General features: G+C 42.7%; 1 protein-coding gene across 1 annotated transcript in view; it reads right to left on the bottom strand.

Annotated features, from left to right (window-relative positions):
- Nucleotides 1–16,772, bottom strand: part of ZNRD2 (zinc ribbon domain containing 2) — a 65,143-nt gene that overhangs the window by 38,198 nt on the left and 10,173 nt on the right. The window contains exon 2 of the mRNA XM_069207885.1: nucleotides 2,985–3,136. Coding sequence (XP_069063986.1) covers nucleotides 2,985–3,136 — 152 coding nt within the window. The remainder of the gene's footprint in view (nucleotides 1–2,984; nucleotides 3,137–16,772) is intronic.

Raw genomic sequence — 16,772 nt, 5'->3', positions numbered from 1 at the left:
AGTTGCAAAGTAGAGTCAGAGTGGAGTAGAGAGCAGTGGCGTAGAGGACAGTGATGAAGAGTAGAGTGCAGTCGTGTAGGGTGTACTGGGGTAGAGTGCAGTGGTGAAGAGTAGAGTGGCAGAGTGGAGTGGCATAGAATGGAGTAGAGTGACTTAGAGTGCAGTGGCGCAGAGTAGGTTGTTTCAGAGTGGAGTGGTGCAAGGTAGAGTGCAGTTGCGTAGAGTGACATGAAGTGTAACAACATAAAGTAGTGTAGAGTGCAATGGCATAGAGTACACTGGTGCAGAGTAGATTAGAGTGGCGTATAGTGGACTGGTGTAGTGCAGGGGGATAGGGTTGAGTCTTACAGAGTAAAGCACATTGGTGCAGGGTGCATTGGCATAGTGTCTAGTGTGTAGTGTTGCAGAGAACACAGTGGTTTAGAGTGGGGTTGGGCAGAGTAGATTGATGTGGGCTAGAATGGAGTGGTGTAGAATGCTGTAGCGAAGAGAGCAGTGGTGTAAAGAAGAGTGAAGAGTGCATTGGTATACAGTAGAGCGGTACAGGGTAGAGTAGCGAGGTGTAACATGAAGTCGCATAGAGTGCAGTGGCGTGGAGTGGTGCAGAGTAGAGTGCATTAGTGTGGAGATCGTAGTCGGGTGACAGAGTGAAGTATGCATGGCAGAGTACTACAGTTACAGTCAACACATTTTCAATTGAAATGACCACTACATTTGCACAGACATAGTTATATTAGTAAAACTATACAGCTCACAAACGAAAATGTGTGGAAACTGCATTACCTAGTGTAATGATTTGTTTTGTTTATAGTAAAGTATTTGCTTCAAAACACTTAAGAAATAACAAAAAATGTGCTTTATTTGGGTTACTAATTCTGGCATATTCTGAAATACTGACACACGTCATTTAAATGTTTTTGTGTGCTAGAAAAAAAAAACTCATACCCCCAGCATCCAGCAAGATTCTCACATAAAGCCTATATCTTTGAAGACAGAGGGAAAAAAGTAAACAAGCTCCCTTGGAAACCAGCGCCTGACATTTGACCTTATCTTTGAATCCACAGCAAATGTGACAAGAAAAGAACAAGATCTAAAGGCCTGTTAACAGAAAGTGAGTTTGTAGAAGGATACAGTAAACACGGTTTAGGCAATGGGAGGGACAAACTGAATCTGGAGAACCTAAAGCAAATAAAGCCACCAAATAGAAAGCCAGAAAATGTGAGTTACAAACCACAAAACCAATGGTAATCAACGGGCGGAATGCATTCCTAGGTCAACTTGTGTTTTATGGTAGGCTGCAACCTAAAAAGAGCAGAGGTGGAAGTGGTTGAACAAATTAACACTGTACATTTATAAATATGAGAATGTTTGGGGGAGCGACTGTGCCCAAATGCCTGATAAGTAAAAACAGCGTTTGACTCGCAGCAGATAAAATTAAGAAAGTTATTGTTAAGTTATAGAGCAAAACATATCTTTGCATCAGCATACAATCAAGGAAGGTGATGGTTGCATTCCGAGATTTATTAGGAATCTTCAGGAAACAATTCAGCTAGCCTCAGATTGAGGGAAAATTGGATGGCTAAAGTCAGAGGTGTAGAAGGTGCATCGCACAACACTGAATGGCATAAATGCATTCCCACCATTCGAGTTGAAGAGAGACACAACAGCTATTACAAATATATGACCGTCTTGTTGAAGGTGCCTGAAAGGTTGTTTTGAAAGAGAGAGAAAGTTAAAAGATGAATGGTGTAGTAGCAAAGATGGTGAGAGGATACTATGCCTGGGAAAAAATAAGTACGTTATTTGGAGTTGAGGACATGTGATTAATTTGTATTAAGAAAGGTGTCAACGCATTAAGTGACAGCAGAGTTCAGCAATCCCTAAAAAGTGAATGAGGCAGAAAGAATTTGTAGGGCATTAAAGGGCTGAAGGGTTTGGCTTTTTAGCAAGGTATTTCCATGCCTACTGGGAATGAGAATGAAGTATGATAACAGAGGTCAGCTGGACCCAGGATACGGGTAGTTACGCAACAGGTGTTGGGCGTTTCATGGATGCAGAAATAGGTAGGAATATAGTGTGCATGGATAATGGAAGAGAACAAAGAGGATGATGACAAGTGAGATGAAGGCTAAAACTTTGCAGGAGACTGAAGAGAGCTAGCAAGAGCACAAAGTGATAAAGGGAGTCAAAAGGGATGAGATGGAGAGAAGCTGTCTGAAGAACATGTTTAGAAAGTGTTATGAGAAAGTTGAAGTGGAGTAAGGGAGTTTTGTGAAGCACTGCGGTTGATGGGAATGAGGCAGCAGATAAAACACAGAAGCAGCAGAAGTACACGGCACCTGGTGAATTTAAATAATTTGTGTTATATTAATTGCTTGTAAATGTATTCATGTTCCACCATGTCAATATTTTGTGTTGTAATCGCAAGAGGGTGTATTGTACAATATAGTATTGTAATTGTAATACTAATTGTGAGTGTTTTTGGAGCATGTGTTAAGGGATAACATTCTAAAGGAGTTTGGTTGTACCGAGCCTCCTGGTGACTGCAGTGCACCTGGCTATTTTAACAAGCACTGCCAAAGCCAACAAGTCTTACCCTTGGGATCTATCGGCTTTGCCAATGGTTTTTATCCACAGTGCATTGAATCTCCGAACCCTATGCCAATCTAACACAAAGAGTGAACCACTCTGTTTTCCTGTGTTGAGAAGGCCTGCCACAAGAACCTGTAACTCTTTCAACATCATCAAGAGTATTACTGTATTTTGTAAGACTCTTTGCTACACAGAAAGGGTTTGTAGTCTGCGAATGAACCAGAAAAATATTTTAAAAAACAAGGTGTTTCCATTTTGTTTCACAGCCCCGAAAAAGTCACGAAATCAGAATAAAAACAAGTTACCCACAGTCCTTTAAATTAACAATGTATTTGTCAGCTGGCTTTATGTTAGGACTCAAGCCCAACCCCACTTCACTGCAACATACTTACCCCACAGTCAGGACAGCAGTCCCCCAGCATTCGGTAACCCTTAAGCAGATAGTCGCCCATTAGTTTGCTGATCTTATCCTGCCGCTCTCGCCTTGCCTGGATTACCTTCATCTCAGCATCCGAAGGTGGCTCCCAGTGCATGTCATCCACACCTGACAAAAAACAAAAAAACAGAGAAAGCTCACAATACGGTATCCAGAAAGACATATCCACATTGTCTTTACAGTGCTTGCTGTTCAAGTAGTCTCTCACTGAGCATATGGCAAATCACATTAGACAGGTCTTTGCTTTCTATGTCTTTACTGCCTTCGGCCACTAGCTACTCCTTTTCTCTTTCGCTTAGCCAGTATAATAAGGTGCTTGAAAGTGGACAAGTGGAGAAGCACCACAACGTTACAGACAAATAAGTAATAAAGGTTCCCTACGCCTTGCTATATTTTGACAGTCAGACACCTGTCTCTTTTACTGTCACTCTACAATAAACACCATCTTTAGAATCCTCACCTTCCTACAGAATATCTCACAAGTCTGAATTTCTGTAGTTACACTTCAGACCATGAGCCTTTACTACTCTGTACTCTCCACCTAAAAATAAGGTCATTGGCTTGCTCATTGGTATTTCAAACATTGTATTGCTTTGCCTGTAACGATATATGAATACAACGCACTCTCACTTGCATTGGATCATGGGTCTCCAATTAAATGATTGCCAACACCCTTGAAGTAGCTCACCAAAGTGAAGCTCAGTCAGTACATCAATTAGAGGATTTATGCACATTAAAGAAGACAGCACTGCTCATCTCAAGACCCTTTAGAGCGGGAATCTGCAAAACCAGTGGCAGGGCATCATGCTAACACACAAACACACACTATGTTGACCTATAAAGCATGTAAAGAGACCATCTGTACCCATTTTGAATCTAGCAAAGTCCCAAGTTTGGACATGTTGTAAGAACCATTGTATCAGTCTCAATATGTGTGAACAACTGGCAAAGAAAGAAGTGTGCCCCCAGAAACCAGAGCAGGAACCAAAGTGGAGTCACCTAAGTATGCATAGGCATGAGCCAGACAGAACGTTGGTGAGCTCGGTGCATGATCAGCCCAAAAGCGGAAGACGGCAGGGGCTATATCGACAGCTGAGTTCACTTCCAAGACTCATTTTGCGTAAATCTTTCTGTGTGTGAGAGAGAGCACTCCATGCATGTGTTTGGCATGCATTCTTCTGATAAACAGTGTTGTTCCATGAAAGCTGTGTGTGGTGTCAAGAACCATAAAAAGTATGACTCCCCACCATAAAAGGTTTATCTCTGGCACAACTGTGTCAGCTCCAGGCATAGTAGTGGCCCTCCCATAATAGCTGTCACCCTTGACCTATTCTGGGCATTCTTAGTCCAGGTGTGCTCCATGGGAGCCACCACTGACTTACTGGGAGCATGACTGGCCTACCTTTGGCTACCCCTGGCAAAATAATGGCTGTCACTAGAGTATTGTGAGTGTCTATGCTTTTGTGGTATCCACCCTTGGCGCGGTGGTGCCTCTGGTAACATGGTACGTAAGCATTACTGTCATATAAGAGGCATCCATGGCGCTATGGCAAGTATCCATGGCACAGGACTGTAAAACTTGTCAATTTGAAGTAGATTCTATCTATGTGAATCATTTGTACTTGCGAGCACTCTGAAAATGGCAAGTTGATGTTTGGAATGGTATATTTACTAAAAATGAAAACTCAGTTTAAGACAAAAATGATGTTCCTTTCATAAAATAAATGTAGGAAGCTGAGTTTGTTTGCCCAAAATGAGAGGGGTATGATAGTAAAATGTTTATTTTTATTAACTGATATACTGATAAAGAGAAAATGGTTGCATTCCCAAATCATATTTAAAGATGATAACTGAATGATAATTCAAACTGAGTGAGGTTCTTCAGTGATCATGAATTTCATATTGACAGCACTTTTCCTGGCATTACTGCTGGTAAGCCCACCAGAAATGTGCGTGTTCACTAGTTTATTGTTAATGGATGTGGTCACTATTGTACTTCTATAAAATGTGTTAGTAACTCAGTACGATTCTTTTTCCTTGAGAAAAAGTAGTTCTCAGTACAGAAAAGAATGGAGCCCTCTGCAGTATGGTTTTAATCCACTATTTGGGAGACTTAAATACAAAATACATTTCAACAGGCTAAAATTGAGTGTTATTGGAACACTGCTGTCTTTTCCCTGGAAAACGCTCTCATTAAAATGTACGTTGGCTCAAAACTGCTTTAGTTCCACATAACGTATGCATCACTGCGCTTGCGAGAGGGTTCGTTTTACCTACAATGGTCGGTTTTGACAGGAGAATGCTGCACTGCCATATGCACCGCCTGGAGAGCGAAACACACGTTGTCAGGCGTTGATTAACCTTATTCGACGAGAGCCTGGATGTTATGTTACTGCTATTACAACCCTATCATATGTTGTAAGGACACTGAAAGACAGGAAAGGTTCCATTACAAAACAAAGGAATTACGTTGAAGGCCTTTAAAAAGTGGCGAGATGACTGGCAATATCATCTTACGCATGAAGGGGTCTTTTTAAAAAAAAAAAAAAAATCTGTGGTCTTTCTCCTTCTTAAGATCTGGCTGCAGATAATGTATAGTAAATGTAGAAACTCAAGGGTGAAAATAATCCCACTTATCAGCACTCTGCTTGCAGTGTCGATTTCAATTTATTGGTGATTTACCCTTGTTTTCCAAACCTAAGTAGCAGGTAAAAGAATTATCAGGGATGTTTTCTCTTTCAACTACTTCAAAATCTGTAAGCCTGACTTCTTCTGTGTGCATTTATTTTTTATATGCTAAGAAGGAATCAAGTGACTCCTTGACTGAAACTTTATGTTTATATTGTTTGCAATCCGTGCACTTCATGAGGTAATACTGGCCTGGTTGGTGTTGCTAATTACATGGCCTGCCTGCCCATCAGACTGGTACGGCTGCGGAGTCACATATCTTCTTAGAAACCCCAGGTCAGCAGCCAGTTATAGCTTGTCATCGAAGAGCACTTTACATGGAGAGACTTTGAGAAGCACACTTGCTATAAGGCCATTAGGCATTGTTTAAGGTCAATAACGTCACATAATTGACTCTTAAAATGCAGTTTCCATCACATATAGACCCTGTGACGAATAGTGGTGTCAACTCAGCCACCTACCTTGACGACTAGAAACGCGAGTCAAACCCCTCCTCAACATGCCCATGACCCCAACGACCTCAAAAACTACCAGCCTATCTCCTTGCTCCCATTCCCAGAAAAAGTTATAGAAAAAGCCATCAACCTGCGTCATACTTGGAAGACAACAACCAACTGGATTCATCTTATTCTGGATTCCACCCCAATCACAGCACTGAAACCACCCTGATCGCTGCTACGGACGGCGTCAAAACCATCTTAGACCACGGACACTCAGCAGCCCTTATCCTCCACAAACTCTCAGCAGCCTTCAACACAGTCTCCCACTACACTCTGCTTCACCAGATCGGCATCATAGGAGACACCCTGAAAAATATTGTGTCCTTTCTCTAAGGAGGAACCCAGACCATCCACCGCCCTCCTCTCAACCCAAGCCAATAATCTGCAGAGTTCCCCTAGGATCTTACCTCAGCCTGACCCTATTCAATGCCTACGTGACCTCCCCTGGCCAACGTCAAAAGAAACCACTGACTGCACATCATCTCGTATATATGGACGGCACGCAGCTTTTCCTCTTGCTATCGGAAGACCGCTCCAAGGCTAAAACCAACTTCCAACTCTGCCAGAGCAGCATATCAGTCTGGATGAGGGAGAACTGCCTTAATCTTAACACTGACAATACCAAAGCCCTAATACTTGGTAACTCCACATCATCTTGGGACTACTCCCGGTGGCCTACGGACCTGGGCCCCCCCACTCCGACAGAACATGCCCACAATCTAGGGATCATCTTTGACACCAAACTAACATGAAAAACCAAGTCAATGCAGTTTCCTTTGTTTGTTTGCGCACCCTCCACCTCCTATGCAAGATCTTCAGGTGGCTCACCACTGACACTAGGCGCACCATCACCCAAAGCCCTCTTTACCAGCTGTCTGGTCTACGGTAACACTCTCTACACCAGGCTCACAACCCACCTCATGAAGAAACTCCAAATCATTTAGAACGCAGCAGCAAGACTCACATTGAACCTCCCAGGACGCACACACACACACCTTCCCTCACCCCAGTGTGCTCCACTGGCCCTTACATACAATTCAAGCTTCTGAGCACATCTGCAAAGCTCTGCACAACCTGGGACCCGGCAGCCTCAACCGCCGCCTGAACTTTCACTACCGCACCAGACAGCCCAGATCAGCCGCCCTCTACCTCGCCCGTACCCAATGCATCCGCAGGAGCAACCACAGAACACGCACCTTCTCTCACATGGCAGTTAAAGCATGGAACAAGCTCCCCCTTCACCTGAGGTCCACCCCCTCCATCCTGGATTTCAGAAGACAGCTCAAGACCTGGTTATTCGACTAAGTCCACATGCTGACTCGGGCAGCTGCAATGGGTGATAAGTGTGCCCAACAAGTCCACTGATTGATTGACTTTGGGCACAGTCAATCTCTCTTCAGTATCACTTCAATCAGCTGACTGGGTCTGAGGCAGACTCCGTCCTATGTCAGTTTTGCTTATGAAGGAGTGACAGAATTGGGACAGAGTAAGTCTCATTCCAAGAAATCTAACTGACACGTTCCCAGCGCAACTAAATCACAAGATGAAAACTGAGTAAACATAAAAACGTATGTTACCTTCAAGGGGTTCTTGGTGCTGCTGACAAATAGCATTTTTTTTTATACTTGTTTGACTCAATATTTAATTTATTATGATCAGAAAGATGAAAGGATGAGCAGACCTCCTATGACAGAAAACTGTGACGATGCGGTAAAACCTAGATTGCTGCAGTAGACACATTTTTCTACACTCATCTTCCCACTGAATAGGATTTTATTTTAGAATCTTTCATTAAATCTAAAAAGTATTCATTACCCCATATCTTTGTGTAAAGATGTATATTACACTCCAAATGTAATATAGTCACCAAACTCTAAGCATTTGCCATCCTTCAGACGTATCTGGTAGTGTCATTTTTGTTTAAAAGAAAAACATGTTTTTATTTTATCACGTACATTTTCAAGATTATCAAAACACTGCCTATCCAATTAGAGAAGACATACCCAACATTAATCTCTGGCCATGTGCTGATTACTTTGCTTTGGAAGCACTAATACCTTTACACTGATACTGTTTCTTATTACAGTGGTAACAATAAACAATCAGTGCCTTTCAAATATGTAACTGGTATTTTGTTTTCACAATATTAACATTGATACCAGCTTTTTGGCTTTCTGCTTAGCATGATTCTTTGGGAAATAATTTACAGAACAATAAAAATTTTTGTAAATATTACTTCATTTGACAGTACGTGTAAAATACACAAAAACATTCATTGTATGGGGTACTCTAATGGTTTTCACAAGAAATAGATACAGTGACAGTGACTACTCGGGTCATAGTATTCCCATAAACTGTAACCAACATATCCAATAATAATAAAAATCCTACCTTCTCTCCCTCCCCCCATGCTGCTTGTGTCCATATTAGTATTCAGGGGATTCTGCATTTGCCATGTCATGGAAGCAGACAGTAGGATCTATCAATCACCCCCAGGTCCTCTAATTGTCCTCTGCAACCAGCATTACAATACTGCCGTGGTCTGAAGCCCGTGGCTCCCCACCCACCAGCACCTTCCCTATTGCGTTCCCCTCTCAGGTCATTGCAATGGCACACAGATAGGATATCAGCCCCATTCAGCAGGCATACTCTCCATACGCATCAGTGAGTTGATCCAGCACTCCCGGCTGCCTTGTCCCTCATACATGCATCCGGGGGTTCTCATAGGTCAGATAACATGGCTGCCCATGTGGTTAACTCGTCCTCCAGTTTTTCATCTCGACATACATGCCTTATTCACACTTCTTCAGCCACTGTCCACTTAGCCACGTCCCTAAGCTATTCTGCATAACGAGGGGGCACCACTCCCAGCCACTTTAGAGCCATGCATCACTTTGCTAGTAGATAGCAAAATACATTTCCTACTGAGTGTCTTCTTGGCAGGTGTAGGTATCAATCCTAATTAAACAGTAATGATGGTGGGCTGCAGATCCCAACTAGTGGCTCTATTGAGGTTCCCCACTATTTCTGTCCAATAAGATGTCACTGAGTTGCAGAGCCAGACAACATGTAAGAAGTCTGCCATGGGTCTCCCACACTGGGCGCACCGGTCCATCTGAGAATTGTAGATTGCATGAAGTGTTTAGGTCGTGAGATACATCTGGTGCCTATAGTTGTATTCGATTGGTCTATCCGGAAACAATTTCTTATTAAGATCAATTATTGATCTATACAGAGTTTAAATCATACATTAACCATGCAGCATAACATAACAAATAATCAAACACACAGAAAAACATAAATTACTCTATATAGGAAAATATACAATTTTTAATTATTAATTTCACAATTCTTAACAAGTATATCGATCTAAATTCCCCTATCACAACAGAACAAAATAGAGGACAGAAAAAGTGCAAAAGTAAACTGCTTGTGATTAAAGACATGGAAACCAGCAATATATCTGCAACATTTTTATGAAAAAAAAAAAAAAAAAACCTTTGTTTAAAAAGCCTATTGGTTGACCATTACTAAGTTAACTAGATCTCATTTCATCCGGATAGCATTCCCCTAATCCACATTGTCCCCTGATAGACTTCATAAACCACCCCTTGTTCGTTTGAGGGATCCTAAGGAATAAATTGGGACAGTTAAATGATGATGAATGCATTCCTAGAGGGATGGATGCCCTGCTTACAATCTTTGTAAGGAAAGCGATGAATTCAGAGACAATTCCCACACCATAGATATAAGAAATTTGTCTGAAAAAGTATACATCTTAAGTTGGAGCCTTTATTTTTCCATGGACGGAATCCTATGGGTTTTCCTCTTACCTTTCAGTCCTGATGAAGACCCGCTTTGGAGCCTGGAGTTGGCCCTATTGATGGTGTCGGGTCGAAACGTAACATCGACGAATATGTTTTATCCTGGAATGGTGTACAAAGTCCATCAGAGGACAATGTGGTTTAGGGGAATGCTACATGGATGTAATGAGATCTATTTAACTGTGTAATGGTCATCCAACGGGCTTGTTAAGCTAAGTTTTTTTTCTTCTTTTCTTTCAAATAAATATTGTAGATATATTGCTGGTTTACATGTCTTTAATCACGGGCACTTTACTTTTGCACTTTTTCTGTCCTATGTTTGTGTTCTATTGTGGTAGGGGAATTTAGATTGATATATATTTTTTAATTGTGAAATGAGTAACTAAAAATTGTATATTTTCTTATATGGAGTAATTTATGTTTTACTGTCTGATTATTTGTTATGTTATGCTGCATGGATAATGTATGATAGAGTTTTCTTAATGAGAAATTGTTTCCGATTGGACCAATGTAGTTTTGTATTATGATTTACCCAGGTCCTTTGGGTTACGATTGGGTTACCCTATGTGTACTGTAATATATAGTTGTATTATATCAGTTTAAATCGTGTGTTAGAGCTAACTGCCTCACTCCTTCATGTATATTCTCCTATTCTCGGGTAGACAGGTTTTCCTCAGGGTCTCCTCCCACTTTGTATGCAGTCTAGGCGTTATTATTGGAAGGTCCTTCCTCAGTGCACGGTATATATGTGATATCAATCTACGCCGTCCTGTCTATGCCAGGAGCGATACCGCGGTCTGAGAGGGCTGGAACTCCTCAGGAAAGCAGGGACACACTTCCCTCGCCACTGCAGATATTTTTGCATATTGCAATTACTGCCTTGTTCCAAGTGTGAAAGACTTAATGACATCCTCTCCTGTAAAGAACTGTTCTCCGAGGTACAGGTCTCTGAGCAGTTCGCAGCCTCCGTCCTTCCACTGCTGAATTGACATTGTGTCTGCTATCTCAGCACACATCTTTAGGGACCATATAGTCATGTCCAGCATACAGGGCTAATCTTATCACTCATTACTGCTGTGTCCTACACACAGCCCACCTGATGAATAAAGAAGGGCGTCCCAGCAGAAACTCTTGCACCACCCATAAGCAGATCAAGGAGTGCCTTCCCATCATGGGAGCAGCGCAAATGTGTCTTCTTCCAGTTGTCCACCGGATCCAACCAGTGAACAGTGTTGTTGCAAGTGAGCCGTCATGTAGTAGAGTTCTAAATCAGGGACCTCCATTCCTCCCCACCCCCAAAATCGGTTAAAGCATGTGCAGTCCCACTCATTTCCTCTTGTTAGCCCATAACAGTTCTACAATCAAGCGGTCTAGTTTGACAAAATAGCACTGGGGGTCTCATACAGCATGCCTTGTAAAGTATACAAATATCAGGGATGGGGCTGGGGGATGGGGGTCCTTCCAAAATTGAACTGAGGCCCTTAAGCCCTCTAGTACCCTGCCTACGATAAGGTCCAGAAATTACTGTTCTGTACGGGCAATCTTGACTTCCAGATATCTCACACCCCCCTTGCCCCAAAGGGAGTCCTACCCCAAAGAGTGTCTCAACCGGAGTTCCAACCAGCATACTCATCAGTTTGACACAAAGCCCAATACCTTCCCGAAGGCTGCAGGGCATTCAGATGTACGGGGACAGAATATTCCAGGCACCGCAGATAGACCAGGTCATCGTCTGCATACAAGGAAACCACACACGTGGTGTCCCCCATCGTGATCCCCGAGGGGCCCACCGTATGCCACAGCACTTCTGCCAGTGGCTCAATAGCCAGAGCAAACAGGAGGGGTGACATTGGACACCCCTGTCAGGTGACCCTATGTAGTGCAAATCTGTTTCAAGACCACACAACCTGTCTACACCCGAGCTGCCAGGTACTCATAGTAGCTTGACCCAGGCTATATACTTGGGGCCACGGCCCACTTTCTCCAATGCATGCCAAAGGTAGCCCCAGTCGACAAAATCAAATGCTTGTTCGATGTGTAGAAATGCCAGGGCACAGGCCTCTTCATTTAGCTGTGGAGCGTGCTAAACATTCAACAGTTGCCTCACATGGTGCACAGTGCTCCTCTGTGGAATAAACCCACATTGGTATGCATGTATTAAGGCCAGGAGATGGGCAACAACTATATCGGCAGTATACCACTAAGCATTTTAACAACCATATTTAAAGGTGAGAGTGGACAGTAGGAAGAGGCATCTACGGAAGTCTTACCCGGTTTCTTCATCAGCACCATTAGTGCCTCACACATAGTGCCAGGCAATCGGTCCCTCGAGAGGGCTTCATGATAAACCTTGAGTAGTTTATCTTCCACCATGTTTGCGTATCGCTGGTAAAACTCAGCCGGGAGACCATTGCCCACCCGTGCGTTTTCGCAGTACTCAGTACTCTAATTGTGGTGAGAACCTCCTCACGTGTAATGGGCTGTCCCATGGAAGCTCGGTCTTCCTCTATCATATGCGGGAGCTCCATCCCAGCTACAAAGGTAGCACCACAATCACTCATCTCACCAACGCACGCCGTATGTGTTAATTAGGTGGGCCCGGAATACACCACTGACAGCCTGCCTGTTGACTAGAACCACTCTGTCATCTCTGAGTGTCCTGAGAATAGGTGAGGGATCAGGAGGAGTTATGGTCCAGTGTATATCCTCCTTGTGTGAGTATTGAAAATAAGTGATACACTGTTCCAATCATACAAAACAAAAAATAGTGACCGGGGTCCTAAATTCTAGGAGCAAGAGGCCTCACACACCCATGGGGTGTCATGCTTCATCATAGGCACTGCTCCTCGTCAGACCGGCGCTGCAATGTCTGACGGGCACCACCCCTGATGGGGGGGCTCTTTGCCGGAGATCTTAATATATGGTGGTGCCGTGACCCCAAAGGTGACTAAAGTGTCAACGGAGATCAGAAGAGAATGTGGTTAAAATTGACTCTCAAAACCGCCACTGAGACTGTGGATTTTATTGGACCCAATGGACGGTCAGGGCCAAGGTTAAAAATTAGAATCAAAAGAGTGAATAAAGAAGTTAAGATCAATCACTCTTGTAATGCAGAACATATCAAAGAGAGGAGTTTGGGAATTCTCCAAAGACTACCCCCTCATGGGTCAACATGTTTCGCATCCTGGTGGTCCAAACGGATCCAGTGATGCTTCATCAGGACCTTATGTGACTGTATGTATCTCCTGAATAATGAGGGTCACATATATTTACAAAGACGTTAATACAAGTACCTCTAGACCAGCAATTAGTTGGGAGGCGTAATAATCACTTACATGAATCTGGAATTAGTAATTTCCTAACTCGTACCCGTCCTAAAATTGAAGACGAGCATCCTAGGAATACACGGACACATAGTCCAGCGCTAAACAACCTTTGTTGGAGCAATTCTGGCCAGGCAGAGACCTACCCCGGTCCGTGGTTCCCGAAGAGTAGAATCTCTGAGTGTCATCAGCAGGGCCCATGATTCCTGTTGTCTCACCAAGCGGGCCAGCACTGTTCCCTTTTATCCTCCTCAATGTGCAGCTGCTAACGGTGTGCTGTGTATGTGTGCTTCTTAAGCCTACACCAATTGTCTAATAGTTCCTTACAACACCGCTGCCATTCCCCCAAGTCTGTCAGGCTGTGTGGGAAGCTTATTTTCTATGTCACCTAAACATTTCTCTTGGTGCCCCCAATCCAGCTGGCATTTAGAAGAAGACCAACTTCATCTCGTCCCACTTGAAGGCCCTATTACCTGCCCTTCCCCAATTTTCAGTGAAATAGTGCGATACCGCCTCTACCACCTCTGCCACAAACAGGGGGTCTGTTAGTGCCTTCGCTAAGAGCCGGCAAAGTGGTACTGCTGAATGGGTATTTCACCCCCCCCATTCACATTAGTACCAGGGACTAGTCCGACAGGTATCTGGCCTGATAAGAGATTTTCATTACTCCCTGGGACAATCCGTTTGACACAAAATAGTACTCCAGACATCTGTACGTCTGAGTCGCTGGCGTATACCAGGAATACGTCCTTGACAGTGGTTGCATCTCCCTCCAGGGGTCTGGCAAGTTCAGACCCCATAGCATATCCTTTAGCACCCTTCCTATGTTCAGCTTAGTGTGATTCTTGGGTGGTACCCTACCAATAACAGAGTCACAGTCTCCTCGTTAAACAATATCCGTTGCCGTATAGGTTGCAGCAGCTGTCGTCACCCGGCGTAAAAGTCAGGACAGTAATTATTTGGAGCACAGACATTCATCTGACATATCTCCCGCTCATCCAAGGGGTCAAACAGGATCACATACCTCCCCTCTGGGTCAAGTGCATTTCCTTTATGCAAGAAGGCGACCCCTAGGACCACCCAAATCAGAGCGTTGCGCACATAGCCAGAGTACGAGGTGGCATATAGTTGTCCTCTCCACCGAGACTGGGAATACAGAAACCCCCCCCATGCGTATCTTGTAGGAAAGCTATGGACACATGGTAGCACCTTAAACAGGCATGCACTCTGCGATGTTTTCCAACAGACGAGGCCCCTGACAAAAACATTTACTTCTATTTCAAAATACAGATTAGCGGTTAGGTTCAATGGAGATGGGTCCTATTTTCTATCCATTTCTACTTTTATACAGTGTACAGTTAATTCTCAATTACTATAGAAATTATGCTTTGTTTCAGGCATTAGGACATTGCTCTCATTGTTTATTCTCAAGACATAAATGTCTGTACCTATTATTTGTATTGCGCGCACCTAGCAAAAAAAACAGCCAAGCACCATTATCTCTTTCAAATTTACAAAGATCTGAAAAAATAGGAAAATACTTTTTGGTCAGGTTTAGTTGTCTGCTGCTGCATAATTTGCATATTTTAAGTAAAAAAAAAATTGCAGTGCAAACTAGCTTAGAATACTGTTACCTCTGCATAATGATGTCCAGAACTTTTGTAGTCAGTCAGATTTATTTACACTATGTTAGTCAATTCCTTCTTTAAACAAGTCAAATTTGACTTCATTGTTTTAGTTATTGTTTTATTCAATCATATTCAGGTAAAAAAAATGTAACAGGAACAAAAACAATATTCATTAGTGAGCTGTCAAGTTCCACCTTGGCACTTGCAGCTCTCAGCTGTGGGCAAGGGAAAGAAAGTCGGCTCTAAGCACCTTGTTCACAATTGTGAACACGTCAAACTCTTTAGTAAATAATTAAGACTAGGGCTCCTGGTTTTATGGTATTTATTTTTTAGCCATTTCCATCTGTATTCATCCATATTTATTTTCTGTTCATTTTATCTCTATTTATCCACATTTATTTTTGTTGCAAGCAAAAAAAGACGCTGCAGCTAGTATTTTTTCACATTTATTTAAATAGCCAATGCACCCTTGTACTCGTTTGTTATAAGTTTAGATATATTTACATATATATACCAAATTAAGTAAGCACAATGCATTATTCTGTGTTTTTTTGTCAGTCTTTGATTATCATAACTTTGCTACAAAGGGTTTGTTTAGAAATAAATTGTTCTTAGTAAAGTAAACCATATCCATCGTGTTACGTTTTGAATCCTGAGTTTATGTGTTCCAGACAAGGTACTCTTAAAAAAACGCATACCTGTGTGAATGACAGGTGAAACCTACACCTACAGCCTTTGTCTTATATTTCTATACACTGATTTACACATGTATGATTGTGAGAGAGAGAGTGTTAGTGTGTATGTGATGTGCTCCAACACCCTGACCTAGTAAGAGAGGCGTTATAGAAGTAATGAAATTCATGCCAGAAAGATTTTAAAGACTGCATGCACTTAAAAAGCTACAAAATGAAATTGAAAACACTGAAAGACGGAACATTCTATTTAAAACAAAAAGTGGGCATTTATTGTACAGACAACCATGGCTTGTTAAGCAGGTAACGTTAAGCAGCGCATTCTAGGAGGGGCGATGGAAGATGCAGCCTCTCTTTTGGCAATGTACTTGAAATATTTGGTATTGTGATGCCATCAAACACGCACTGCATTACAAAATCTCTCCTCAAAGCTACCAGCAACCTGTTCTAACCCTTTGTGATGAAAAGAGCAAGTGGAACGTGATTGAGGAAGGTCAGGAGTGGAATGCACACAAACAGTTTAAAAAAATTAGAGAATTTCATGTTTTCTTTAAATGGGGTCAGCATCGTGTTTTTTACATTGCACGTATGTTACGTATGTTTTTTAATTCCTCAATGACTGCCATTTGCCACCGAGCACACCACTGCCTGCTAACAGGCCTCTGCATTCAGATATGCCAGACTGCAGTAGATGATCTAGACAGTAATCGGATTAGGACCATTACGGAATTGAGGGCCCAAGTAAAATTCTGGTCTGCCTTGCCTCTTTCAGTAACGAGTAGACTGGCCTCTCGAAAAAGGTCGTGGCCCCAAAATCGCTCTATGACTTTGTGAAATTAGCTATAATCATTCCACGCCCGGTGTTCCGCACCATGGACTCCCCTTTGATTTCACTGGGCAAGCATCTCTAAAATGCGCTTACCACCATGGGAAGGGGGTCTGGGAGCACCCGACTTCAAATCTTACTGTATACCAGGCCAACTGCAGCAGCTCTCTTACTGGTTAGCAGGGTTTCACTTACAAGAAATAGGACACACTATACCCATGCTACATACATGGAGTCTGCACATATTTCAACTTCCTGGGAGT

The sequence above is a fragment of the Pleurodeles waltl genome, chromosome 9, assembly GCF_031143425.1.
Source record: "Pleurodeles waltl isolate 20211129_DDA chromosome 9, aPleWal1.hap1.20221129, whole genome shotgun sequence".
In the NCBI taxonomy this organism is placed as follows: Eukaryota; Metazoa; Chordata; class Amphibia; order Caudata; family Salamandridae; genus Pleurodeles; species Pleurodeles waltl.
Note: the sequence above shows the minus strand (reverse complement) of the source record. Positions and strands in the feature narration are given on the sequence as shown.